This window comes from Trachurus japonicus, chromosome 17, assembly GCF_045865225.1.
Source record: "Trachurus japonicus isolate A0001 chromosome 17, Traja_1.0".
Lineage (NCBI taxonomy): Eukaryota > Metazoa > Chordata > Actinopteri > Carangiformes > Carangidae > Trachurus > Trachurus japonicus.
In genome coordinates, this window is record NC_140923.1 from 35274849 (window position 1) to 35302052 (window position 27204).

Here is a 27204-nt window from a genome sequence, read left to right on the forward strand (position 1 = left end):
TGCTCTTTCCAGCGTTCGAGGCATTCTCTTTCTGTGATGATGAGGTTTCCATTGGCATCCTTCACAAGGGCAGTCTTGATGCGGGGTTCAGCATGGGCTTGTCCCCTAGGGACGGGCCTCTTGGTGGTGGTCAAAGATGTTGAGGTTCAGCTGTTAGATCCATGGCTGTTTGGGAGGGGCCTTGACCTCCCCAAGACATTATAGGTGGACTGGTTGACCTTTAGCCAGTCATCATCAGCGAGGGCGGTGAGGGCGTTGGCAATGGATTGGCAGTAGGCGATGTTGGGGTCACAAAGCCTGGAGGAGACAAGACGTGGCTGGTACCTGGCGGATGGGCTGGCTCGAAATTTGAGCTTGAGCTGAGCAACCAGCAGGCGGTGGTGGTTTGTGTTACCAAGCTGTCACTTGGTGACAGCAGACCGCCAGTGATGGCGGATGATAATGTGGTCGATCGTCTTTGGGGTTCTTTTGTCCAGGCTATACCAAGTCAAGAAGAGTTTGCGTGGGAACCAGGTGTTGGCGATGCAAAGGTCATTAGATTGACAGAGGAGAAGCAGACAGTTGCCATTGTTGTTGGTGAAGTCGTCAGCAAAAGTGGTGCGAATGGGTTGTGGGGAAGTCTGCCGCGATGGTCTTTCCCTGGAGGAGACGGAGAAGGTGGCGTTACAGTAACATCGTGTGATGGAGCTTGTCCGACGACTTGATGGAGCTGGTTGAAGAAAGCGTCCTTGTCTGTGTTGTCTGCAATGTTTGTGGGGGCTAATTGGCTTCCAGCTGTTGAGTTATTTTGGCTTGGCTCTTGAGGCCATCAAAATATCCCACCAGTGCTAAAGCTGTATCTTGTTTGCTTAATCTATGGTAAAATTATGAGATGTTACATGAGATCATGTGATGGACTATTTCTTAACCTCCTTGAGCCACTGTTGGTCTAGTCTCTGTGGTAAACTAAGATAACCTAACTGTCTTATTTTCAATAAAGAGAAGGGTAGACTTGATTTTCTCATCTAGATCTAAAGCTGACGTTACACCAAAGCATCAAAACTTTGTTTGAAATCAAGCTTTCCTCACTCATACAGATTGGCCAACTGTTTAAGTGCTGTAAACACTGTTGAACTGTTGATGGGAATAATCATCAGAAAACCACTATCAGATGAAACATGCAACTGTAATTATCAAGCTTAATCTCCAAATTTAGGTGTTATATTCCTTACACACAGTAAGGTGAAACTTGGCTGCTCGAAGCCACTTGGCCCATCTGTGGCTGTTTGCGATCTACCGTGATCGGGCTGGATATTGTTTGAAATTGGGAATGAATAGGCTTCATCCTGAATCCTGGCAGGAGTGTTCCCCAGGTGTAGCTGAGAAAACCTGGACACTTCCCAAGTTCAGATACTTCTCTTTTCGTGCCAGAAATCAAGGTGTGTGAGGACACAAAAGATGTCAGGTGGTTGCTGAGCCACTGAAAGGTGTTTACACAGGAGTTAAGTAGGGTTGTCCCTGACTAAAGACATTCTCAGCTGAACAGTCAGAGGATTCTGTTTACAAACCAAGAGGTCAACTCTAGTCAACAAATCTGCTGGCCATGCAGACAGAAGAAATGTGTAAACAGTACTGTCATGCTGCTGAGGTTTTCCTGGAAATAAAACCACATTTTAAAATAAATCATTAAAATCTTAAAATGGAAAAAATGGAACAAAAATGTTACCCACAGATTCTTTAATTTGATTTGCCAAACAAGTCATTGTTGAATCCAATGAAGCCTTTCGTGTAATGTGCTTATATGTGTATTTCATGGACACAGAGCCTTATTTTGTAATAGATGAGAGTCAATGATGTTTGCATGTTAGAGAAAGTTTCTCCGGAACAATAAGTAAAGGTTTCGATAATCTCCAAATCTTATGCAATCAAATGCGTAGGAAGAGTAAATATTTTTCAAGAGCAGGCCTGCCAAAGGGTTCAGATTACTTGCCAGGATGATTGATAGTTTGCCAATTGATTTATGGTGCTCAATATGATATTTTGCAAAGTGATTAAAGGTCTCGTCCTCAGTTCTTGTGAAATTGCCTACAGTTATATTTGCGGACTAATTTTCTTTCTCCTTTGTGAACTGTGGATGAACTCACCTCAGTGCATGTGGTTTAGGGGAACTGCTCACTGTGTCTCACTGAAGGCAAGACCAGACTGATATTTCAATTCAACAGACAATCTCTGACCAAAATCCACTAAGCTGGAAAACTTCTCTGCTGCATATGATGTATTTTTGACCGTTGTAATCAACACAGTGATGAAAACATGGGAATTAATTTAATATGGAACAAAGTTTACTACAAACTGATCCAGTCTTAACTTGATCTTACTTAATTGTATGTAAAAGGTCAAAATATACTGTAATTACATGTGAAGTGAATATGTATGAATATGTAAATAAAAATGGATATGAATTAAGTAAACAAAATGTACTCTGTGTTTGTAGTATTAAATGTAAAAGTATACAAGAAAATTTCCTCTGTGAGTTCATTGTGTGGTTTGATAATATTGATGCATTATATTTCACCTTCGCATTCGGTATAGGTGGAACTATTTTTATTGTTGTCTTAGTTTAATTAAATCTGTATAAGACTGTAAATGTTTTCTCTGTGCAGTCTCAACCTGAAATACATTCAGTGGAATGTATAGTATAATATACCCTGGCATAAATAGCCTTCTTAATAACCTACTTTTATAAAATGCATGTCTGTCAAAACTCCAGATTCAAAGTTAATTTTCACCTTGGAAACACCAGTCTCACCTCATGGTCTAGTTACAGTAGCTGCTCTTCTTGCTTTGATCGTGTCACATGATCTTCCTCAGCAGGTGGACTCGCCCTTGAGATTGTTCTGTCAGCTATGTCAAAACTGTACTTGAGTGCTGGTACTTTTTCACAGATATACTCAGTTACTCTTCACCATTATACATTAAAAAAAAAAAGAAAAAAAAAAAGTTTGAGTCAGTTTTGGATTTTATACATCTCTATACAGTGCAGTGTGTAAACTAGTAGGCGACTGCTGCAGCATCAGGACAAATGAAGGTTTGCCTCTCTGGAAACAAACTCTCACTGACTTCAAGGTAAAGCAGTATTTTATCATTCAGTACAGGCCTGCTCACACTGACCTCAGTCTGCACAAACAGTGAGTGTATAAACGCCCACAGAGGAGAAACTGACCTGCCAATCATAAATGAGAACAACTGAGATGATTTATCTGTCTGAAACTTGAGAGTGAATTGTGAATCACTTCAACTCTCTCTCTGTGTATTACCCCATTACAACCCCCCCCCCTCCTCCTCCTCCTCCTCCTCTCTCGCTCCCTCTCTCTCTCCCTGCTGATGGGAGGAGCGCAGCGCTCCTCTCTGTATAAGAAGTGTTGAACATTGAGCAAGGGATTTTACACAGCTACTCAGGAGAAACGAAATGATCTGCCCTGGAGCCGCAGCAAAATGCTGGATGGACACCTACTCCTGGGATGGTTATCATTCACAGTTATAGTGTATCTTCTCAACTTGCCTGGACCAACCGCAGCATATTTCGGGTAAGGACTAAGACATAACCAGCATGTCTATGATGCTGCTTTCATTGATTTGATTGGTTCCTGACTTATAAAGCCGGGTAACAACTTTTACTTTTACTTTAACTTAACTTAAAACTTCCTGCTATGATAGAAAAATACTTCAACTTGAACAAAAACTATTTATCGTTTAATTCAGTTTTTTTTTTTTTAAAGACATGTTTTGATTGCACACTGATATCTGCGGGTCAGTGGGGTGTCACTTGGCGGCGGCAGCGCAGCGCTCAGCGGCCTCACAGCTGGTGGCTGCAGCAGGTTGTCTGCACATGATTTGACCTCACCAGAGCTGCTGACAATTAATTTTTCTTGTGACAAGCAGTGTCAGCAAATATCTCAGCAGGCAACGAAACCATATAGCCTATCAACACAGTATCTATTATAGGTATATGAACGCAGCCTCGGAGTAATGTTGGCCGAGGAGAGTTCACCCCATTCTTTCCCTGACAATTGAGCCAGCGCCCACTGGTAAAGTATTCCCCCTGGCTCGCTTGAATGGCAGGTAGCGGTCGAGTGATTATTTTGCACTAGTAAAAAAAAAAAAAAAAAAAAAATCATATCCTCAGTCGACTCTGAAAACAGCCGCGGAGCGAAAGGTGAGTGTATATGCCTCAGACTCAACAGCTGGTAACAATAAAGCAATCTGGTGGCCGAAACGTCTGCTCAGCTTGCACAGAAAATTCCCCCATCCAGCATAAACATCACACAACTCCGGGAGGGTTTTTTTTTCTGCTGCCTCCATCAAGTTTAAAAAACACTTTGGAACACGTGTCGGGGAAATTAATCTGAAAAATCTAGCGTTTCATGAATCATGTCATATACACAATAATGTTTAATTTAGAAAGTGCACAAGGGTGTATATTTCAAAGTAAGTCATTCCCAGGGAACGCCTTGGATTTTAGGTGTAGCCCACTATGACCTCCACCTCAAAGTGGCTCTCATGCACTGAACTCAACTTTTCTGGGGGTTTTTTCTGTCTTAGAGACACATTTTCAGTGCAGGAAAAGCCAAGGTCATTTAAATAAGGGTCAGCATGTCAGATGGTGGAGCGGCCGTGTTTCACCTATAAGGACCAAGAGTCTTGATCCACAAAGCCAAAAACAAACAAACAACAAAAAAAACAGTCAAGGTGTCATCTCAGATTCTCTGAGAAACACACACTTGGTGTATTTATTTTCGGATTTTAGTGTCTACAAATATCTGTGTTGATGGGGGGTTGTTAGTGTTCTCCTTGGCTGCAAGCAGCGCAGGGGCACAAGGAGACAAATGGCTGTAGACCGTAGAGTGATGACACTTGAGGCCTTTCCAGCAGAGTCAAATTTATGGTAGGTATGGGTGTTGTGCAGGATCCAGGAGTGTTAGATGATCTGGGAACTGTTGTGAATCTGCAAATCCCTTCAGGGCCCGTTAGACTAGTGTGTTAGACCTGTTGACATAGGTTTTTTTTTACTTTTTTTCAATTGTCCTAAATAAGGTATAAAAGTCTCAAGAAGCGTTTAAAAAGGCTGTTCGGTTCAGGCGCGCTCGATTCAGTGCTTCTTCCATACTGTATGAATATGCTGGATGGTTGTAATTTACACCCAGTTTTTTCACATCTCTGGGTAAATGTTGTTCTCGTGGGTGTTGCACCAAAGTGTTGGCACTCATCTTTGGAAACTGGGTGATGCAAACATCCTGTGTGGCACCTGTAATAGCTCTGTATGCTGGAAATATCGCAGCCCTTCTCAGTAAAACGTCATCATCTGTAATGCCCGTGCATATATCGAGTACTTTCACTGTCTCTGACTCTGTCTTTGGTTTCATTGCAGCTCTAAAGTTGCATTAGAAGGACAAATGTAACACCCCCCACCACCACCACCCCCGCAACACACACACACACACACACACACACACACACACACACACACATACGCAAACACACACATACACACTCTCTGCCGTCTGTTTCTGTCTCCCTCCCTGTTGCAGTGTCGCCCTTGGCAGGCAGTGCGTATTAAGGCTGACATGCCAAATTGGCACTCGCGTCAGCCTTAATGGTCTTAATGGTAATACATATTTACTTTTTCAGTTAGCACTTGTTTTCAGTTCCCTCTGTCAGCCTGTTCTCTATCTGTGGCCTGCGTGCTGCGGAGAGACATGTGGTATTACAATACTCCCAATTTATTATTCTGCAGCCCAGTGAGAAGGGAATATGAATGAGTGTCAGTGAATGATTTAGCCCTGCAGCTGAGGAACATGAAACATACTGAAAGAGCCTGCACAGGTGACACAGATACAGAATGTGACTGCCCCGTGGCCAGCTTCCCAGAAACTCGACACCAGTGACACCCAGCACAGTCCTGCTCAGCTTTGACTGTGGGACACACTAACATAAACCTGTTCAAATAAATATTCCATGAGCACGAGGCATCCTAGGGCCTCCTGGGTACTGATTTACTCAAAATAGAGGGTCAATGTTGCATACCCAATTTCCAGAGTGCGGTGGAGCGTAAGTGTAACATAAACACAATCTCTCCTGCCCATAGTCTGCGCAGCCGAGGGCGGGGTGGGATTCCTGGCGTAGTCGAGCACTCGCTTAAATTGTCATCCTTTGCCACAAGAATGTGAGCACTCATTTTCTTTCCCTCAGCCTGTTGTGGCAGGTGCTGGTTCTGCTAAATCCGTTATCATTAGACTTTGAGTCGGAGATGTGCGTCGAGCTTTTCCACCCCTCGTAGGCCTCATCGGTCACAGCACCTTGACGAGAGGTCGCGTAAACTGTCGGGAAAAGGAAGCGATTCGTCTGCTCGGCCGACCCCATCACAGTGCTATCTGAGACGCCTCTGTTGGGTTTAAATCTGAGATTCGGTAAAAAGGCATCCTGTGGTCTTGTAAACTGTGCTGAATGTGAGTCCTAACACTGAGTCAAGAGTTTGTTTTTATTTAGTTCGTGTGCGACATATACAGGAAGGCTGCCCACAGTCATGCAGCTGGGATTTACCAATCACTGAGGCACCACAGCATCCGGAAGAAGCAAATATAGCGGTTGCTAGTACTTGCTATTTAATTACTGTGATATCCTTAAACACTCTATCACCAGTTTGTTCCTGAAGCAGAGCCGGTGCCCTTTCAGATGGTATTATTGTTTTCAGCGCTCCATTAAGTGAGGCAGCACGCCAAAAACAACAGGATAACAAATGGGATGTGTGTAAATTTACTGATGAGGAGTGATTTTTCAGCATGCAGCTGTAAAAGGTTTTTATCACTGTGCTGAATTAGTTCCTGGTGTGTATCAAACGGCCGTGTGTTTTAAAGCTTTAGAGGAGCCTCATTTCTTAAGCGCAGCACAAAAATGTTACAAGTTGTTTTTTAAGCTGCTCCATGTAAACATTTCCTTTGGTTCTCTCCTCTCTTTCTTGCTCTCCCCTCCCGTCTCCTGGTTTGCCTGCCTCATGTGCGTGCCGGCATCCCTGCAGTGGTTTGTGGGGAGCTGCTGGGTGATTACCACTCATTAGGAGCAGCAGAGTTAGTGTGGGCTCAGGCTGGCGTTGCCTGGCAGACAGTGGTAGCGGGCGTCTCATTACCAGGCCTTAAGGACTGATTAGCCCTGACGTGCAGCAGGGCGGGGAGCAGCGTTGATAGAGGGATTTCCCAACTTCATAGGATATCCTGTGGCCACAGCCACACCTCAAAGGGTATCACTTTACCATGAGCCAAGAAGATAGGATTCTCTCAGCACTGGCTTGGGCTGCTGTGACCGTGTAGCGTGGTGAGATCACGCAGACCTGGAGGCTTAGATAAGAGGCCGCATGAGCTCTGAAAAGAGAGAGCCTTGTTTTTTTTATATTTCTGTTTGATACATCCGGATTTGAGCTAAGCCGTGCTTTGCTTTGAGTGCTCTGCTCTGCTCTGCTGCATGACATCCCTCTCATGGACAGGCCTGCTATGCCCGTGGATGCCACAGGGTGGTGCAGTGTCTTCTGAGAGCGCAGGATGGTCCTCAATCAGCACTTTGCAACCTTTTTATGTGTAACAGTAGGAGAGTGGGAAATGAAATGTGAAAACATCAAATGTGAAGGCAGCCAAGTCTGTGTAAGAATAATTTTAGGAAGGGAAAATAGTTCTACGTCTGCTTAGTTGTGGTCAACCTGTGAGACATGCACAGAGTGTCTTTTAACTATAGCTTACAGAGCAAAAAAAAAGAAAGAAATCACCTTTATGCACAGGGTGGTGTGTCTTCTTATAACCGAGTGATGCACAGTGCTGCAGGAAAAATTGATACAACTTGTTATGGGGCTCATACTGTGTGATAACGTGGCCGTGCTGAGTATTTTTGAGGATGAAATGATTTGTTGAGGCTTTTAAAATGTCTTTGGCCCGCTCACATCCGGGGGTCTTACAGCTCTGGTGTCATCAGTGGGCCGAGGAGACCACAGCTAAGACAGATTTGATTTTAAAAGGACAGCAGGTCCAGCTCAGTCCCACCAGTCAGCTGTGCACATGATTGGTGGATAGTCAGTAGATATGGGAGGGAAACTCACACTGAAGGAAACTCTTGCTGGCCAAGCTGCACACACATGATGATCTTTGCAGATGGAGCTGGAGACATGGGCAATTTGCAAAACAGGAAAACTAATATAGACTCAAGATACTTTTAGTGGTCAGGCATTGATGAGATGATGCTAGTTAGTGAGACCACTATGTCCTGTGTTTTCCATTTCTTGACCACAGGCGAGTTTTCTCTGCCTGGTTTGTGGTGATAGAAGAGACATGCCACTTGACACATGCCAAGATTAGCAGATTGACAAACCCTCACTGAAGCCTTTGGTCCTCTAGTGCATTTCTAATGTCAAACTCAAAGAGATCTTGACACACAGTTTCTTTTCCGCAGCAGCCAACATTAAATCGAGGGTTTTGATCTCCTGCACCTGTTTGAAAACATATATATATTTCATAAAGGTTGAAAGAAAGTTGACCAAACCCTTTCAGGACTGTAGGGTTTTATTGTTAATGCACTTTATCTGGATCTTGTATAAACAAAATCCTATAGAAACCTGACCTGACATGCACTTATACAGATACTCCACTTGAATGTGCCTGTTTGCCAAATGGGTGTTATAATATAAGCTATAAAGGTCTGTCCCATACAGCATATTTATCCAAAAAGCCTGAGCATTCGCTTGAGAATGGACGCAGTCAATGAGACGCTGATGTGAATGTGCCAAAACGTAACAGACATTTGTCTTGTGTCAAAAACGACCGATTTTCATGACTGGCTTTCATTTTAACTTGTCAAGGCTTTTGATAAATGAGTAGTACAGACACTCATGCTACAGGGCAATAGTAACACCTTTTTTTTTTTTTACTTGGAAAGGACCCCTGCGTCAATCTTAAACATGCATTTTAGTCCTGTAGGTCTTTCAGGAAAAAAAACAACAACTAATCTTCCTGTAGTACGAGCAAATAGCTGTTAATGAACTCAGCCACTTGCAGTTACTGAGGCATGAGTGATTCAAAACAGCTACTGTTTTGTTTTGGATTTTGTGGTTTGACTTTGCATGCTTGGTTTATTCACAGGAGTGCTTTTGCTCAATGTAACAGAAGCGTACAACCCTGACATTTCCAGCCTCTGCACTCATTTGAATATCTGCTTTTTTCGCGTACAAGTTTCTAAGTAAACTGTTGTGCTTGCCCACCAAATAACTGTAGTCTGAGTCTTGTGGCAGCATGTGCGAAATCGGTGAGAGCAGAGTACGGTATGTGTGCCTGAACGTGTTTGGTGCGTCGGTGCGCTGGTACAGGGCTGCTCTGTGCCATGGTGTAGGCTAGAACAGGGGAGTCATGCGGACACTGCTGCGCGCCCAATCTGTGCCAGTCACACAGTGACTATAACTGAGCTGCTGACCTTAGAAGCCTTGAGTTCTCACATAGCAGTTAAACCTCTTACCATGCCCCACACTCCCTTTCCCAAACCCAGGTCCTGTAGTCCCTGCTGCTCAGCTACCAGCGCTTGCGTTCATGGCTATGGATTAAAAAATTAGTCTGAGCTGTAACTTTACTCCCCTTTTTTTTATGAACTGAAAAAGAAAGATATTGTTATACTACTGCGACTTTTTATGTGGAAAATCTGAATGAGAATACTTTGATTTAAAAGCAAGTCTGCCTAATGCGTCATGTCATTCACATTTAAAATATCAAGAGAGTACATGTCCGGGAACTCGACCCGATCAGTGAGTTAGTGGGAGTAGTCTGACGCGGCCTATGTGGGTTGTAAATGACCAGAATGGACAGCAGATGACATAACTCTGGATCATATCCTGTTAAGTCATATGCGATAGCGGACTTTCCCGCCTCACAATGTGCAAAGCAGTGCTCCTTACATGCTGCTTGACATTCCCACTACACAGAAAGGCTCATTACTCAACTAATAAGGACTTACTAAGTCGCAGGCCTGTACCACTTTGTTTTCAAAGTGGTTTTGTCATGTTACTGTACTGTGTCAGTCACAGCATGTTAGGAGTAGTCACAACAACACCAAGCGCTTACAACCACTGACTAATCTTATCTTTGCCTCATACCTAATGGTTTACTCTTTCCCCTATTTCTGGTTTTAATGCGTCGGAGAATGAATGGTGTCACCGTGGAGAAAGTGTCTGAGTTCAGAGCAGGATTCCCTTCTCTTCCCTTATAAACTTGTTGGAGGTGGACAGCAGCCTGGAGACTCCCTGTACCAGAGAGCCATCTGACACTGATTCATGGTTTCTTCAATTATTCAAGCCTAAGCTGTGGAGCACATTGTCAGCCATAGTTAGAGTGGGCCAGAGGGAAAACACCACACACACTCACATTCCTACTACCTCTGGCATGGCCCGGGCTGTGATACACCAGATGGGACTTGGGCAGGGTGGTCTGAAGTTCATCCAACATTTCTGAGAAAAACACACACTTTTTTCCCCCCTAAAGGAGCATTTTAAACGCTGCGAGTGCAGGAGGAAAAAGTGAAAGAGAGAAAAGGAGATCAGCACTGGCGAGTTTAATTTCCTACAAAAACTTAAAGTTTAATTTAATGAGCAATACTAACAGTTTTTTTTTCTTCTGCCATACACGGATTGATCACAGGTGAGCACGGTAGTTTGTCTTCATGACAGCTGAACTGTTCCAGGACACATGCTCATGTCTGTCATTGTCTTGTGTAGGGCGCATTTGTAGACAGCGGTGGTTTTGTCTAGAGGAGGCTTTGTTTTGAGCCAACAGCTGGGCGGAATGATTGGCATTCGTTTAGAGTAATTGACCAGTGGGAATAGGGGGAGTTTAGAGAAGAGGAAAAAAGGTGGAGGAGGAGGAGAAGGAGGAGGAGGAGAAGGGGGGTTGGTTGTGATCGAGGAGACACCAGACCACACAACCTGCAAGTTCAGGCTGATGGAGAAACTGTGGCTTTTGTTGCTTTTTCTGCCTGGGCGCGTTCTGCCCCGACTGACTCTCATAGGTGTTGACTTAAGGTTGCAAGTTCCCATGTGCATGTGCACACGGATGTATGCACGCACACACACACACACACACACACACACACACACACACACACACACACACACACGTGAATATGGTAACTGCACACACAAACATAGGCAGCACCTGTTAGTCTGGTGGAGAAGAGATGATAAACAGACACATTCATTCTTGTCCTCATATCAGAAAACAAATACAGTTCCAGGAATAAGCTGGATTTGGTAACTTGTTGTCGTTTTAAACATTTCGCAGTGGGGTTTTTTGCTCAATGGCTGGAACATGTAAAAGAACTTTTGCTTTCGGAAACACTGAATTATTTGTCTTGACCTCATTGCGCTTATTAATATTAGTGTTGTTAACATGTGAATGTCACAAAAAGGAAGGCAAAAATGTCTGATAAGTGAAAAAAAGTGGTATATCAGCCAATAATCATTTTAACATAACACGATGAGACATTTTTGATAAAGTTCCCTCAAGTTATTTTATTCAAGAAATTATGGCCAAGATATGAACCGAGGGGAATATTTCACAGTTAAACTTGTCAGTGCACCAACTGTTACTTAGTTACCTCAAACATGTCTGCAATAAGCTAAAACTGGCCGACATTTCTTACTCTTCGGTGCTCCAGCTGTGACTAATGATTATTTTTCATTACCAATTAATCTGTCAGTTTTTTAAGGGGTTAGGTCATGTTTATAAAATTTCAGAAAATAGTGAATAATGACAATCATAACTTCCCAGATTCAAAGGTGACAATTTAAGATTACTTTCCAAAGATCCTTAAAAAAAACACCAAAGCCCAGAGGTACTTGTTTTACAAAGATACGAAACACAAAATAACAACGAATCCTCATATTTGAACGGCGAGAGTAGGAAATCTTTGGAATTTTTAATTTGTGATGTGTTGAAATATGTTGAATTTGTCTTTATCAGTTTATGGGATCCAGCGTAATGTCTGTAAGGTTTACTGTTTGGCTAACTTAATCTGCACCACATGTAGTGAGCTGCCTTTGTTTACATATGGCTGTGTGGGTATATGAATAACACCAGCAGTTACAAAGCTATATGTGCTTGTAGCTTATAGATGGAGCAAGCACTTCATTTCAGGCTAAGAAAGTTAAAGTAAGAATGACCATATGTTTTCCACTCTCTTTAGAGTTTAGGTATTATTACGTTTCTTTAACTATTTACATACCAAACCAGTGAAGAACGAGCAGAATTACCAGCTGAGGGTCACTTCCAGGACTGTAATGTAAAACCAGAGAAGGGGCGATGACGGCAAAGTTTAGTACTGGTCAATGATTTCCTTGAGAGATCAACTCTGAGGCTCCAGCGTGCGAAATGAGGCCTTTTCACTGAACCCGCTGCATTGGAAAGTGTATATAAAGTAAATGTCACGGGCAATGGGAGGTGCTGACAGGTAGAGAGAAAGGACAAAACAAACAGCAGTGTTACTAAGTGAAAGACAGTGGTGGAGGCGCAGCATGAGAGTGGGTCAGCGATGTCTGCGAGAGGCAAGTGTGCGAATGGAAAGCAAAGCTGAGCAAACACCAGCAAGAATCCCACCTCATAGGATAATAATGAGTTTTATATGCTGGAGTTGTATTCCACGTGTAACTAGTGTTGCTGTGCCAACACCTCAAACAAAAACACCTACAGAAAATGGTCCATGATGTGAAAACACAAACCTACATGCTCATACTTTCTAATTCAGCATGGTGGAGATACTGTGGCTTTGCCTGCACTCACTTACTCTTTTAATCATGTGCACCTTTTATGAAAAGCAACTACATTCTGTTTGGCTCTGCAGCCTAATAAAGAGTCCTTCAGAACAGGTTTATAGTTGTAACAAGTGGCTTTTTAATGGTTAATGAATACTTTCTTAATGCTTTATAGAGCAGTTATTAGATGAACAAATTTTGGGGTTGCCAGGTTGTGGAAAAATCCCTTTGGCCAGTTTAATGCTTTGTATTCGGCAGTTAAAGCGTTGTAAATGTTGTACAGATGAAACTATTAGATAAAGAATGGTCGATTGACAGAAAATTAATCTTCAGTGACATTGGTGATTGATTAATTTGATCAAACTATTTTTCAAGCTAATATGCCACAGTGTCTACTTTTCTAAAATGTATTATATTGGATACATCTGAGAGAAAACTGGTTGAATTCAACATCGTTATGAACTCTGGGAAACAGCAATGGATGTAAATGAAAGCAATACGTATATAAATATATATGTGGTTCAATTTGCCAAAGGAGATTGGCAGAGGTGTTGTTATTAACAACTTATAACAAATCTATTAACAACTAATATATCTGTCACATACTATTTGCAAAAGGTAGAAAAGAGGCTGTGTACTTTATGAAAAGTCACTGAACCTCACTGGGTTATCAGAGGTGACACGTGGCTGTGTTTTTCCATTTTCCCACATTAAAGTGGTCATCGTTATGGGAAAACACACATCGTTATGGGAAGACTTCCATTTGACCACAGATTTCAAGTTCAGATTTGTAATGATTTTTGTGATTCAACCACCACGCTGTTTTCCAGCTCCTTTTCTTTTCCTCTAAGTGAGTTGACTGAGTTCATTCTTCAGCAAACAGCAGAGTAGTATTTTTTTTTAGTTGTTTTCTGCAGATCACCATATTGGAATGTGTGACCCTCTGGTGTGACAACAGAGGTCACAGTCCTGCATCCAGTGGGATTATCATCTTCAGTTTCCAGCAAAAAATCTCTATTAGGTGATTGACATCCGAGCCCGTTCGTAGTCCTGCAAATATCAAAAACAAGTGCATCCACTGAAAGCACAGCAGATCAACAAAGACAGAAGAAATGCGGTCAGCGTACATCTGTGATACAATGTGACAACTGGTTTGGAAATTTGCACGAGAACAAACTCTGGCAAGTAGTGTCTTCTCCAGAGGCGTGAAGAAGTGTCTCTCCCTCTGCTCTCAGCCCCCCCCACCACACACACACACACACACACTTACTTTGCCCTCAGCTATCTTTGTAACTAGTGAGAAATATGCCTTTGTGTCAAAAAACTGCAGAGACAGTAGCGCTGAGATCAGTGTCGTGTCATCTTTGGCTGCCCTCCAGCTCTGCTCAGACCATCTTTTTGTCTCAGACAGGCGGACGTCACACAGACAGTTGAGGCCTGCCACTCTAATGGCCTCTTATTTTGGCAGGCATGTGGGCTTTTAGAAGATCTGACACTGATATGCACTACTATCCGTGTCTTACTGAGGAATGCGAGTGTCATGTATTGAGCACATACACATGCATAGCACCAATATTAGATATTTGTTTGTCATTTTGCAGATGCACACGCAAATTAACTGCCTCCTGGTTGAAAACACATCTTGAATTTTTCTTCCAGACTGTTGTTTTAAAATTGACTCAGGCAGGTAACTCCACGTGGCGCCATCATTCAATCCCTCACTGCTTTCTCGCCATAGAAATGTTGTGGAACGATTGTCAGTCATATGTAGCGTACTGGGTCAGCTGGAGCTGTTTGCTTTGGCACTTTGAATATGTTTCCTTGGCATTGTTAGCCCAGCGTATTTTAACAAAGCATGAAACAATTAAGAGGAAAATGTCAGTTATTCAGGGAGAGACGCAGTTCTCGTGCACTGTGTACGCTTTGCTCTGTACGCCTCAAACCATACGTTTTTTTTTTTTTTACACTTTGAGTGTGTTGGGAGAGCAATCTCTGTCAAGACGCAGCTTGCCAGGTTTCCATTTGAAAATTCATAGCTGTCAGACAAGTAAAGGAAAGGCAAACATGCATTGTAAAAAGGAAACCATTTGACCCAATCTGAAAGCAAATCCTGATGCCTCCTCCTTTGATTTGACTACTCAGATTCTCAACCCGGCTGTGAATGCACTGCAAAGACAATATCCTATAGCATATGTGAACTATTAAGTCCATTGGTATGAAGCTGAGGACTCCAGGGGAAACGTTTCAGTCAGTTATTGGGCTTAATAAAACAAATCTCTTGTTGAAGAACTCCTATGACCTCCTGCTGGAGGCTGAAGTGTATATGAGTGTTGACAGAATCTTCTGTGGAAAACAGTAATGTGGTAAAAAAATAAAAAAAAAGAAGAAGAAAAAAGTAAGTCATGTAGATCACCGATCAACACGCCTGGTGCATTTACTAAACTGGTGTGGACAGGTGTTCTGCACCTTTACAAAAATATTGCAGAATCATTTCTTTAACGCTGCCTGCCTGGCTCCATGGCAGGTTTCCCATCCGCTGTGGTTACTCCTCACAGTCGTCTAGTTGGACTTCTTTAAATCTAGTTGGCTGTATTTTCATTTTTCACACCCATGAAGGGGAAGGACAACAAGTTCACACTGTTGATTTAATGATGTCGTAATATTCTCATCCCTCCACTCCTCTTTTTGTTAAAAGTTAACAAGCAAATACATGTAGAAACTAACAGAAAATATGTAAATAGATGATGATGTTTATTTTATTAATTTTAAGTTTTATTTAATACTATTTCCACATTATCATCAAGCTCAAGGCAAGACATTACCATAAGACATATTCTCATTCTGTTTATGAAGATAGTGAAAATGTAGATCACTTGGCTGTCCTTTCATGAAAACAGGAGACTGTGAAATATTCTGTTTCTAACACTTTCTGTCATTTGTCTTCATTAGCTGTCATATAACAGATCTTTTAGACATTGACCGCAAAGTCGGCAGCTTTAATCTTTGTCTTAACTTACTTATTACAAGGATGAAAAATGAACGCCTCAACCTGCTCCAGCAGCAAAAGGTTAAAGTGCAGCATTTTACCAATGTAGCATTAAGTGAGGTGTCAATCAGAGCACAAAAGTGTCTTTTAACTGTCCAGAGTCTGTCTGCAAAGACACGTTGGCCTGACGACTTTTGTGAGTTCTGTAAATCCATTTATTCTTCAGTTTCACTTTAAGGGTGTAAAGGAGGCCAGAAATTACACATAATGACCAACTACAGTGCCAATCCTGTCAGTTGGTGTGACCAAAATGGTCACAAGCTGACAGTCATGTCCCCTGTGTGTGTTTATGAAAGTAATGTTCTGCTTTCTCCATCACAACCTCAGAACGCTGGTCGTCTGTTTTGCCAGCTATGTGGCAGTCCCTGCTTTGTGTGTTTTATATATGCTTCCCTTAAATAAACTGACGAAAGGAGCGCAAGTCTACCACATGTTCTCCATACCATGTTTAGAAGTGAAACTTCTGCTTGTTATATTTCAAATGGATTGCAGCTTTAAGATCCCGAATACTGGACTTTTGTTATGGGGATTCTATAATGAGAGTGTAAATCCTGCTGTGTGATCATGTTTAAATCTAAGCAAGTGAGTGACACTCCCCCCTCGGGATACGATATAAATATTAAACCAAATATCCGCTGGCTACTGTTTCACATGTGTGTGGTATGACTGTCACGTTCACCGCATGCCAGCTGTTTGAAATATGTCCCCATACCATGTGAATCCTTTATCAGTCGTAACATGTAAATTATAATCTCAGCCTGAAATTCTCAGGGCTGCTGGTTCTGTGTCTGGGTTATTATGATAAAGATCTAAAGCACCGGGACAAAACCGTGTCAGGAACTTCATGATAAGAAAGAACTCTTCCACCTCTGCAGAGAATTTGCTCTATACAAAGACACGCCTGCGCTGGAGGTTGATCTCAATCTGCAGCAAATGTTGAATTCCCCTGAACATTAACCACTGAACAGCTGAATTCATTTGAACATTAACCAAACTTTAGAGCATTATATGCCCCAGCTGTGCTTCCTGTGCTGTTTATGTAGTATATCTTTGCAACTCTCATTGTTTATCCAGGAAGGTCAGCATCCTCCTGCGCTTTATTGGATACTTTATCAAGATGTATCCACTCCCTCCCTGTGCACTGTTCAAACTGACCCGACTGTGTCTGCAATCTTTCCCTGCAGGTTGACAGGTAATGAGCCGTTGTCTATCCTGTCACTGAACTCTCTACCAGAGGAGCACGCGGGCAGGGCCCACTACAAGCTGTGCGACCGGCTCAAACTGGAAAAGAAGCAGCGCAGGATGTGCAGACGAGACCCGGGCGTGGCGGAGACCCTGAGAGAGGCCATCACCATGAGCGCCCTAGAATGCCAGTATCAATTCCGCTTTGAGAGGTGGAACTGCACCTTAGAGGGGCGCCACCGAGCCAACATACTAAAGAGAGGTACGAGCAGACTTAAGTGTCATTTTAAACTCTTGCATTGTCTTGCCTCTACAAGTAAAGATCATATATCTACATTCTCTGTCATCTCATTTGCACTCTCCCCTCTCCCCTACCCATAACTCCTGCAGGATTTAAAGAGACAGCCTTCCTGTATGCCATCTCCTCAGCGGGCCTAACCCATGCAATGGCCAAAGCTTGCAGCGCAGGACGCATGGAGCGCTGCACGTGTGACGAGGCCCCGGACCTGGAGAACCGCAAGGCGTGGCAGTGGGGAGGCTGTGGAGACAACCTCAAATATGCCAACAAGTTTGTCAAAGACTTCCTGGGCAAACGCTCCAACAAGGACCTGCGCGCACGCGTGGACACACATAACACAAATGTGGGCATGAAGGTAAGGCTGTACTATCAGACGCACTGCACCGCTTTAACATTTCAGTGCCAGTTTACTACAGTAGTAATGGGGAACAGTACACGGCCTGTAAACACTGTAAAATGACTATTGTGAATATTTTTATGAGCAGGTGTGATGTGAAAAGGATTGCTCACTTTTTTCTGCAGACTGACAAAATTAGCTACCAGCTGGAGCATTTAGCAGCTAAAGATACAGATTTCTCTCAGGAGTTGAGAGAAGCTCAACGGGGAGTGAATATTGGACTTCATTTAATAAGGTGGCCAGAAATGTGACTCCAAATGTTGCTCCGTGTCTTCTGAATTTGTAAAGTGAGTAAGCAAATGCTTGCTAACACATTCACCATATCAAATATTTACAGCTTGTCTCACAACGCCCACGTGGCCCCAAAAGATTAAAGACTTCAACTGCAAACCTGCCTCACAGACTGGGGTAGTCTGAACAATGCAAGTTTTTTTTTCTCCCCCCAAACAGAAAGAGAGTAGTAGATGTAGCTTTTCATTATTTGGAGCTGTAGGATCCAGTGTTTTGGGGAACTTGACTCATATCTGAAGCAGAAAGTCAGAATAAATATTTGTCTCTTGTAGGTCCCCCAGTGCTGAATTATTGGAATGCCCCCTTTAACATCTCATTTGTTATCAAAGCTTATCTGTGACTTTGACGGCAAGCAAGAGTCTTTATTAACTCACATTTGGTCTAAAACATTAAAATGTGATTTAATCTAAGTGGGACAGACAGTTATTTATTTGTACCTCAGTAATGTTAGAAACATTTTAGGGAGTTACTTTCAAAGGAAAGAAAAGAAGTATAATTCACTAATACAACAGCATATTTACACCAAGTGTTATCTTAAATTTGCCTTTTTATTAAAGTCATAATTTCCACAAGTGAAAGCAACAATGTGAACATGAATCTAACCAGGACATACTCATAAAGAAACAGGGCTAAAGTTCATCTGGAGTCACAGGCAGTCTTCAAACAGAAATCTCTGGCTAATTGCTCACATGAGTTGGTTAAACGGTGGGAAAACTGTGATAATATAATAATGTCTGGGTTCTGTGCAATTATGTAGACAAACAGCAACATGACGTGCCAATTCATTGTGAGCCTTATCCCGGATATACTCTACCGTACCACCATATCTTTGATTTAGCTATTGTAACTCTGGAGTTTAAACATTACAGAGCTGGCAAATAACTGCTTTCCAAGACAAAACACGCTGTCCAAACATACAGTTAAAATGACCACGGAGGAATTTAATACGACCACAGAGAAATGACATTGATAAAGTTATACATGGGGCTTCCCAGGAGAGTGAAATTACTGCAGTAATACTGTTCAGTTTTGAATCATCTCCATTAAAAGGTGGAAAAAAGAAACCTAAACTGACTAAAGTAATTGCCACTGGAAATCTGAAAGTGCTCATTAGTCAATATTTGGTTTTCTCTTTCAGATTAGATAGGCAACAACTCTCACTTGTGCTCTGGCACAATTCAGCAATTGTTTGTGGTGAGCAAATATGGGTTTTTCATCTTGGAAGTGAAATAATAAAAAAAAGGGAATGGTCTTAATCTGTCAAGCCAAAGCAAACTTAAGGCCTGGAAGCTGTTGCTTTTACTCGGCTTTTCTCATATTGTAGCCATTTTCATTTTTGGTTTTCAAAGTGAATTATAGCAGAGGCACACTTCCCAAATGTTCGCAGACACAAAACTCTCCCAAAAGACCAATGCAGGCTCTTCCTTTTCGGCTTGGCTCTCCAAAATCCAATCTCTCAGGAGATTATATTTGTGATAAAAGATTTACAACATTGTTTTTGCTGCTTTTTTTTTCTTTTCTTTTTTTTTTCGTGATTTGCACATGTAGTGAGGTGTACCGCATTCATTCAGGATGAATTCCCACACGGCGGACCAAACTGGAATGTGCTAGCCTCTGCATCCCCCCGACATTTAAAAGCTGACCTATCAAATTTTCTTGACCTGCTGCTGTGATGAATATGCACTTCCTGTTCCCCGATCTCTTTCGCAGTCTGAGAAAAGAGCTGTTGATGCTATCCAAACCCCATCTAAGACAATGTGTTATTGTCATTGATTTTTGCACACACACTGCTTTTGACATTGTGGTTGATGCTGAAGTGAACCTTGGCTGACTGCTGAGAGGTCAAGTAGCGTTAAAATAACGTGTACTGGTCTTTTTAGCTGACAAACTCTATGTTTCACTTACAATTATGTATGATTTTATATAAGAGAAGACTGTCTTTACTATTACTCTCTCTGTCCAACCGCTTGCATGACTCAGTCTCTGTGTTATTACATGAGTACTAGAAGACTGGGCCGATCGAGTGTGGGTTTAGGGAACACATTAATGGACATGTGTTTTCTAAAACCACATTTATTCCTCAAAAGACAAGCATAGTGCCCAGTACATGGTTGTCTGACTGGATTGTCTCTTTGCGGCTGCCTCCAACAAGGAATGAGCTCTCTTCACTTATCATAATAACAGTTATTGAGTTTAATCAAAATGTCATCTGTGGTTATCATAACAGAATCAATCCTCCCACCGACCATTATTCACTTACTATTTTATATGAAGTCTCAGACAAAGTGTTATATTGTTCTCTTCTGGTTCACAAGCAATAAGCAAGGCCTCTGGTTTTCCCCTTTTATTATGATATCAAAAAAGTACACTGAATGAAATAATTTTCCATTATATCTATGTTCCTCCCAAAACCACTGAACGCCACCCTTATCATCTAATTGTGAGCATATTAAGGTAATTTGGCTCTTTGAACTGCTGCTTACTAAACAAAGTCTCATTAAATTATACAGCTTTCATTATATTCCTTTCATGTTTCATGGCAGTTAACAGTATTGCTCTGCTTCTGCACCAGGTAATCAAGGCTGGAGTGGAGACCACTTGCAAATGCCATGGCGTCTCCGGCTCCTGCACCGTCCAGACCTGCTGGAGACAGCTACTGCCCTTCCACGAGATCGGCAAACAGCTGAAGCAGCGCTACGAGACCTCCGTCAAAGTTGGCAGCTCCACCAACGAGGCGACAGGAGAGGGAGAGATCTCCACAGGCCGGAGCCAGCAGCAGCAGCAGCAGCAGCAGCAGCAGCAGCCGCAGCCGCAGCCGCAGCCCCTGCCTGGCCTGAACGATCAGATCCCTCGCACTATGGACCTGCTCCACATCGAGGACTCGCCCAGTTTCTGTAGACCCAGCAAGTACTCGTCGGGCACGGCAGCCCGCAAGTGCTACAAGGATAAAAACTGTGAAGCAATCTGCTGCGGGCGAGGCCACAACACTCAAAGTAGAGAGGTGACCAGGCCCTGCCAGTGCCAGGTGCGCTGGTGCTGCTATGTCGAATGCAAGCAGTGCACACAGAGAGAAGAGGTGTATACCTGCAAGGGGTAACGCAGTCACCAGTCAGTCCCAGTGGAGCAAGTGAAAGGTGGCCATGTTGAAAAGGAGTGATTGTTCTCTAACAAGGTTTTGCTTCCACTGTCGGAACAGTGTGTGAACAAAGACGAGCGAGCCAATGGAGAAGCAATAAGCACTTTGAGGGATTTCTGTGGGTTGGGGTTCAGAGGTCCTGTGGCCCCCTGTGTCTAGGGGTTTTGCAGAATTAAAAAAAAAGAAAAAAGAAAAAAAAAAAAAGACCTTCTCAGACAACTGGGGTCAACATCTCAAGCTTTTTGTCACGGTGTTGCCTTAAAGAGAGTAGCTTTTATTTTCCTATTAACAAAATCCATTTGCATCTTCACACAAGAAAACAGAAAAAACAAAACAAAGATTAGCATCCAGTTATTGAGGATCCAATTCAAGGACAGTAACACCAACAGACTGCATTCTGGGCCTTGCCCCAAGAAGAATGGTGTGTGTGTGTGTGTTTGTCAATTTTTTTTTTTACGCGTGTGTTTGTATGTGAGCACGTGATAGACAACAAAGGGGTAGGGGGGTTTGAATGACAACTCTATGGCAATGAAAACTATTTTCAGAGACTGCGAAAAAAAAAGACAGGGTGTAAGATTTACTCTACACGCACATATTTTCACTGACACACATTGTGTGTTTGCATATGTATGTACATAAATTCAGTTATATTGTAATGATACTATACAAGCCACTTATCTAACTATGTTAAAACAAACCACTAACCACACAAATGTATGTTGTTTGTGTGCTCTCGCTCGTTTTTCTTCTTGATTCATGTTGACAAGGCCCTTTGGAAAGCAGCACACTTGTGTCCGTCGTCTTGCTGTGGATAATTTATAGATCCTTTGGGACTACTCCTTCACAAGGAGAAAAAAAAATCTATTTTTTTTCTTTCTCATTTTTTTGTAATATAATATGAAGCTGTTAGTAAATGCATTAACAGAAAATAACAAAACCAGTCAGTTTAGGCTATTCTCGGCCTTGAGCGAACCAGTGTTCAGGGAATAACTTAAACCACTATAACATTTGGATAATATAGAGAGAAATAGTGAAAATACAAATGATATCCAAGTTGGAGATGACAATGGCCTTTTTATTATAGCCAATAGCGTTGCAACAGGTGATTATTTGTCCAGCAAACGGTCCACATATAACTTAGATGAAAAATTGTGGAGCTCTGCAGATTTTAAATCTACTTATTAGGACGTTTTGTGTTTGACTTTGAATACTTTGAAGTTGTAAAGAAAACTGTGGAGAACTGGAGGAATGTAGCCCCCTACCATTTCACATCCTTCTTTCCTCTTCAGCTGCCACGATTTGATTGAGCCATATTCGACGTGTAGACGTGCAGCATTTACAGTGGGAGCTGCATCAGTCAGTCCAAACAGTATGGGGCACCTGAAACGGAAATCTAACTTGCAGAATTGCTCAAGTGAGATGAAAGCATAAGCCTCATAGCTAATATAAATATATTTTATAAGACTAATATTTGTGTAGTGTTCAGCAAATTGAGTCTGAATGAAAACATTGGGGATTTGCAGATACAGTATGCTGTCTTCTTTCAGCAGTCAGAGTTAGCGTTTTGCTTTTTCATGTTGTTGCTTGTCACGGTTAACACAATGCAGTATACTTAACCCTGCCATGCAACTACAGTGACAGCTGAAAGCAACAGTTTGACGTTTTGGCTAATACTCTTATTTTCTTTCCCACTCAGAGTTGGATGATTGATATCACTTAAGGCTACAGCTAGCTAGCAGTCGGTTCACTTAGATTAGCATAAAGAAACAGAGAGAGACAGCTAGCCTGGCTCTGTCTGAGTAAAAGACTCACTGTAAAAGTACAACTTGATATTATTACATTGGTTTGGTTTATTTAAACATTAAACAAACAAGGTCCAGTGTATTAATTAGTGTGCTTGATAATTTGAGTTGTTATGTTCAGCTGCCCCCAACCCCAACCCTTTTCCTATCTTTATGCTAGGCTAAGCTCATATCAACAGACAGATATGAGAGTGGTATTACCTTTCTCATGTGATTTTCATTGGGAAAGAAAATGACTGTATTTCCCAAAATGCCAAATGAAGTCAAGAGTTTGATTCTATGAGAAATGCTCCGTACACACGAATGCAGAAAATAATATTTCATTGTATTCTCAGCACTTAGCTTCTGGGAACATTATGTTATATACTATAAGATAGAGGACCTTATATTCCTTGTTTTCGATGGGTGTGAATTAACTACTGAGTGAGGGACCCAGCTTTGTACTATAGCGCCATTCACGCACTGAAGCCCAAAAGCCCTTTAAAGTATTTAAAGTTCTTTTTTTTTTTATAAATTGTAAATAGCAAAGGTTTCTTCTCCTGTGGTATAGAGACAAAAGTGAGGCACATGTTCCACTCTCACAAGCAACTAAGACAGAAATTGGTAGCAATATGAAACGATATGGCAAGACATTGTTGGAAAACACAGCACACAGCTGCTGGAACAACACGGTTACAGATTGTATAGCAATATAGCACCAAGCCAAACATCCTAATGTCTAAACAGGTGGTGTAGTCCTTAGAGATGATTATTACAAGTGATATCTGAAATTAAACTATTATCCCCAACAACAACAAAAAATCATGCTTTAGGAAGAGAGCCTTGCTTAGCTTATTTGTCCTGAGGAGATGAATTCCAAGCATTTTGATATGAGGAGGTATGCCAAATAAAGACTGGTCAAAACATATACATAGAACTTTGCACGCTACATGGAAACCATAATAGCTATGCTGAGACTCGAAGCATAAATGCCTGCTTCCCACAGCTTCTGGTGTGTGCGTTCCCCCTCTACACACACACACACACACACACTTACACACTCCTCGGCCCAAACACACTCTACTATTGAACGGATTCAAAACAGGCATGACAGGAATACTAAATGCACACTGAGTGCATTTTTGTTTGTTTATAGATTGTACATAGGCCTAAAATTTCTCCCGAGGAGCATGATGCAGCAGCCAGTTGGTTTTTTAGATGTCACAGCCGTCCATATTCTCAAATCCAAAACTCTGCACTGTTTAGTCGTCAGTGGATCATGTACAAAATTCTATTTTGTAGAAAAAAATAAAAGATAAATTATTTTTAAATATATTATGAGCATGTGTTTAGTGTAAATAACGTCAAAGTCTAAATTGATTTTATATCTTGTATTTTTTACTCTGTTTTTATTTTATTTTGGGTGTTTGTTCCTTTTGGGGTGGAGGCTTCAAGAGCAGTGTATACTTCAAAAATATTTCACTTCATATCTCAACGTTTGCTGTTGTCTAAGCACTAACAAATCCTAACAAATTTAGAATCAACTCACTTTTAGCTGTCTTTTTATTCATTCACACAATAATGAGACATTTTTGAAAGTTTTTTTTTTTTTTTTTTACATGGAATCACAATCATCAACAATACTTTTATAGGGTTTGATCTGTTTGACTATTTTGTGAAAAGACTCTGGCTTTGTAATGTTGCCCATGTGATACATAGTATAACTGATGATGTTGATGATTTCTACTCACCTTTGGATTACTTTACATGTACATGTACTTTTTGTTAGGATTTGTGCTGTGCTTGTAAAAACAAAGATAAAACACACCAACACACGTATTACCCTTTGTGATGATACTACACCAACAAAGCTTTGTCTATGTTCACTTATTCATGTCTTATGGGAACCCTAAATTATTTTCCTCTACCTCATGTGTATAGCTTGTAGGTATAAACAGATCACAAATGACTGGTAAGAATGTATTTAAGTTATTTAACATCTTTGTATAACAAAGGCGAAAGAAATCTGAAATAATAAATGAATTTTTAAATTAAATCATGTGTGGTTTCTATCTTGATGTGATATTACTGAGCATTCTTTTTATTATTGATTGATTGAAGTTTTTAATTGGGATTAAATTAATAAAGCTGGAAACTAAGTAATGAAATGAGTAGATTTAGTCATTCTAGATCAGTGGTTCCCAACCTTTTTTGGCTCGTGACCCCATTTTGATATCACAAATTTCTGGCGACCCCGTAATGATCGTGATCACGGCCGTCAATCAAGATGCACCAGCTCAGATATTTTTATATGCTGCATTTTATTTGGACTCGATTTATATTCGAGAAAGTGAAAGTATAGAATACAGTTGTTTAAGATTGTGTGTGGTGTTTTTAATCATAATTTTAAAAAGAATAATAATTAGTTAAGAAAATATTTGTATCTGTAATTTCTTTTTAATCAATTGCTAGACATTTCAGGTGACCCCATTTGAATTCCAGGCGACCCCACATGGGGTCCCGACCCCAAAGGTTGAAAAACACTGTTCTAGATGTTTGTTGCACCCAAAATGAATGAAATAATAATAAAAGATTATTCCCTTTAAACCTAAACCAAACAATTTTATTGAGAGACAAAAACATCCCTTCACATAATCATCGATGGGTTTTCCCCCCTTTGGGAAGTCAATGAGATCTGGTGCTGGGAAATCGTTTGTGGTCCACCTTTTTTTTTTTTTTTTTCTTTTTTACAGGAGAATGGTGACTGAAGCAAAAAAGCTTCCCTGCTATGTAATCAGACATCATTGCTGAGGTTATGTGTTTACAGGAATCTGATACAGTCATTGTTGGATTTTCACAGTTCCATGCAGGATCACCCTCAGGTTATATTGATTTAGTGTAAAGTGATTATCAAGGCCTCAGTCAGATTGGACTACACATGACCAACGGCAGTGATGTAGTGGTGTTTTTACTTCAATGTCAAACAAAGTTACTGTGAGACTAATTAGTGCAAGATATAAACATTTCTGTTTTGGGTTTACGCTGTTCGGACGCACATAGGTGCTGGAGAATTACCCCGCTGAACTGCTGTTATTTCAACAAGCTCTATTCCCTCAGCAGACGAGTAGAGATTTCAGGGAGTTTTCTCTCTCAACAATCTTGCAAATATCTTGTGGCCTCATCATAGAAGCCTTGACGCTCAACTAATCCAGGAGAAAAGGGGCTTTGTGATCCCAGGCTGTGAATAGGAGCTTCATGTCTGGTTGCGAAAACAAAACACAATTACAGAGTGTATCTGCTCTAATACCTAAAACATCAGTGGAAAAGCCCATGATATCCCTGACGCGTGTACCGAAATTAGCAGTTCAGGAGTAGCACCCTCTTGGTGTTAGCTATTCCTCCCCCGGGTCCTAGCTGCTTTGCTCTGAGAGGCTGAGAGGCTTTAATGTACCTGGCTCGCTGGACTCCTCCTAACTTCCTGCCCTGTACAGTACTAGGCTCTAATATGAGCTGTAACTTTGTGGTGTAGTGTAATCCGACAACGTTTTGACAGCTGTTACCATGAAGGAAGTGGGTGCAACTAAAGCACGGACAGAAAAAAAAAAAGATAGAAAAAAAAAATCAAGCAAGCTTCACCTCCCACCCCCCACCTCCTCCTGACTACCCTCCATTCCCACTCTCATCCTCCTGGTCTGCTTCGACATGCAACAGGCTGTGAAGCAGAAACAGTGGACAGTGAGATAAATCTTGAAATGCGGAAAGAGGCCAAGGATTTGTTATTCCAGCAACACCTCATGCTGTATGCACGCTGGTTTGCTGAGGAGTGTTGATTGTGGTCTACTTATGCTGGATCATGTAACTGGATGCAGATTTCATGGCATGAAATGCACAGGCAAAGACGCAGAACCAGTAACACTGAAACTAGTGGCAAGGAGACCACGAAACTGGCCCTGAGCATAAGAATTCACATTGGAAATGTGCTTTATATGCTTCCTTGCCAAGAGTTTGAAGAGAAGATCTATAGCACTCTCATGTCTGTGTGGTAAACATGAGGCTAACAGCAGCAGGTGGTTTGGTTAGCTTAGCTTAGCGTGAAAGCTGGAAAAACAGGAGGAAACAGGGAACCTGGCAACCTGATGGTGATGAAACAACTCCAGGACGGTCCTGAGCCTATGGGCCAAGGTATGGTCCGGAACTTGCTAAATCCTGTTTCTGACTTGATTAATACCTTTTATACCTTTTCTGACTGAACGTCTCATCTGCAAACA

The 27204-nt window shown here is 41.7% G+C and overlaps 1 protein-coding gene across 2 annotated transcripts; it reads left to right on the forward strand.

Annotated features, from left to right (window-relative positions):
• Positions 1–3387: 3387 nt before the first annotated feature.
• Positions 3388–24992, forward strand: wnt9a (wingless-type MMTV integration site family, member 9A). Of its 2 annotated transcripts, XM_085805657.1 has the most exons (5): positions 3388–3566; positions 17036–17295; positions 17424–17686; positions 20592–20794; positions 20825–24992. In XM_085805657.1, exons 1-5 carry the CDS (start codon positions 3475–3477, stop codon positions 21114–21116), a joined length of 1110 nt encoding a protein of 369 aa, XP_085661783.1. In that variant the 5' UTR covers positions 3388–3474; the 3' UTR covers positions 21117–24992. The 2 variants fall into 2 exon arrangements, with proteins under 2 accessions (XP_085661783.1, XP_085661782.1); XM_085805656.1 differs by having other exon boundaries at positions 20592–24992.
• The last annotated feature ends 2212 nt before the right edge of the window (positions 24993–27204 follow it).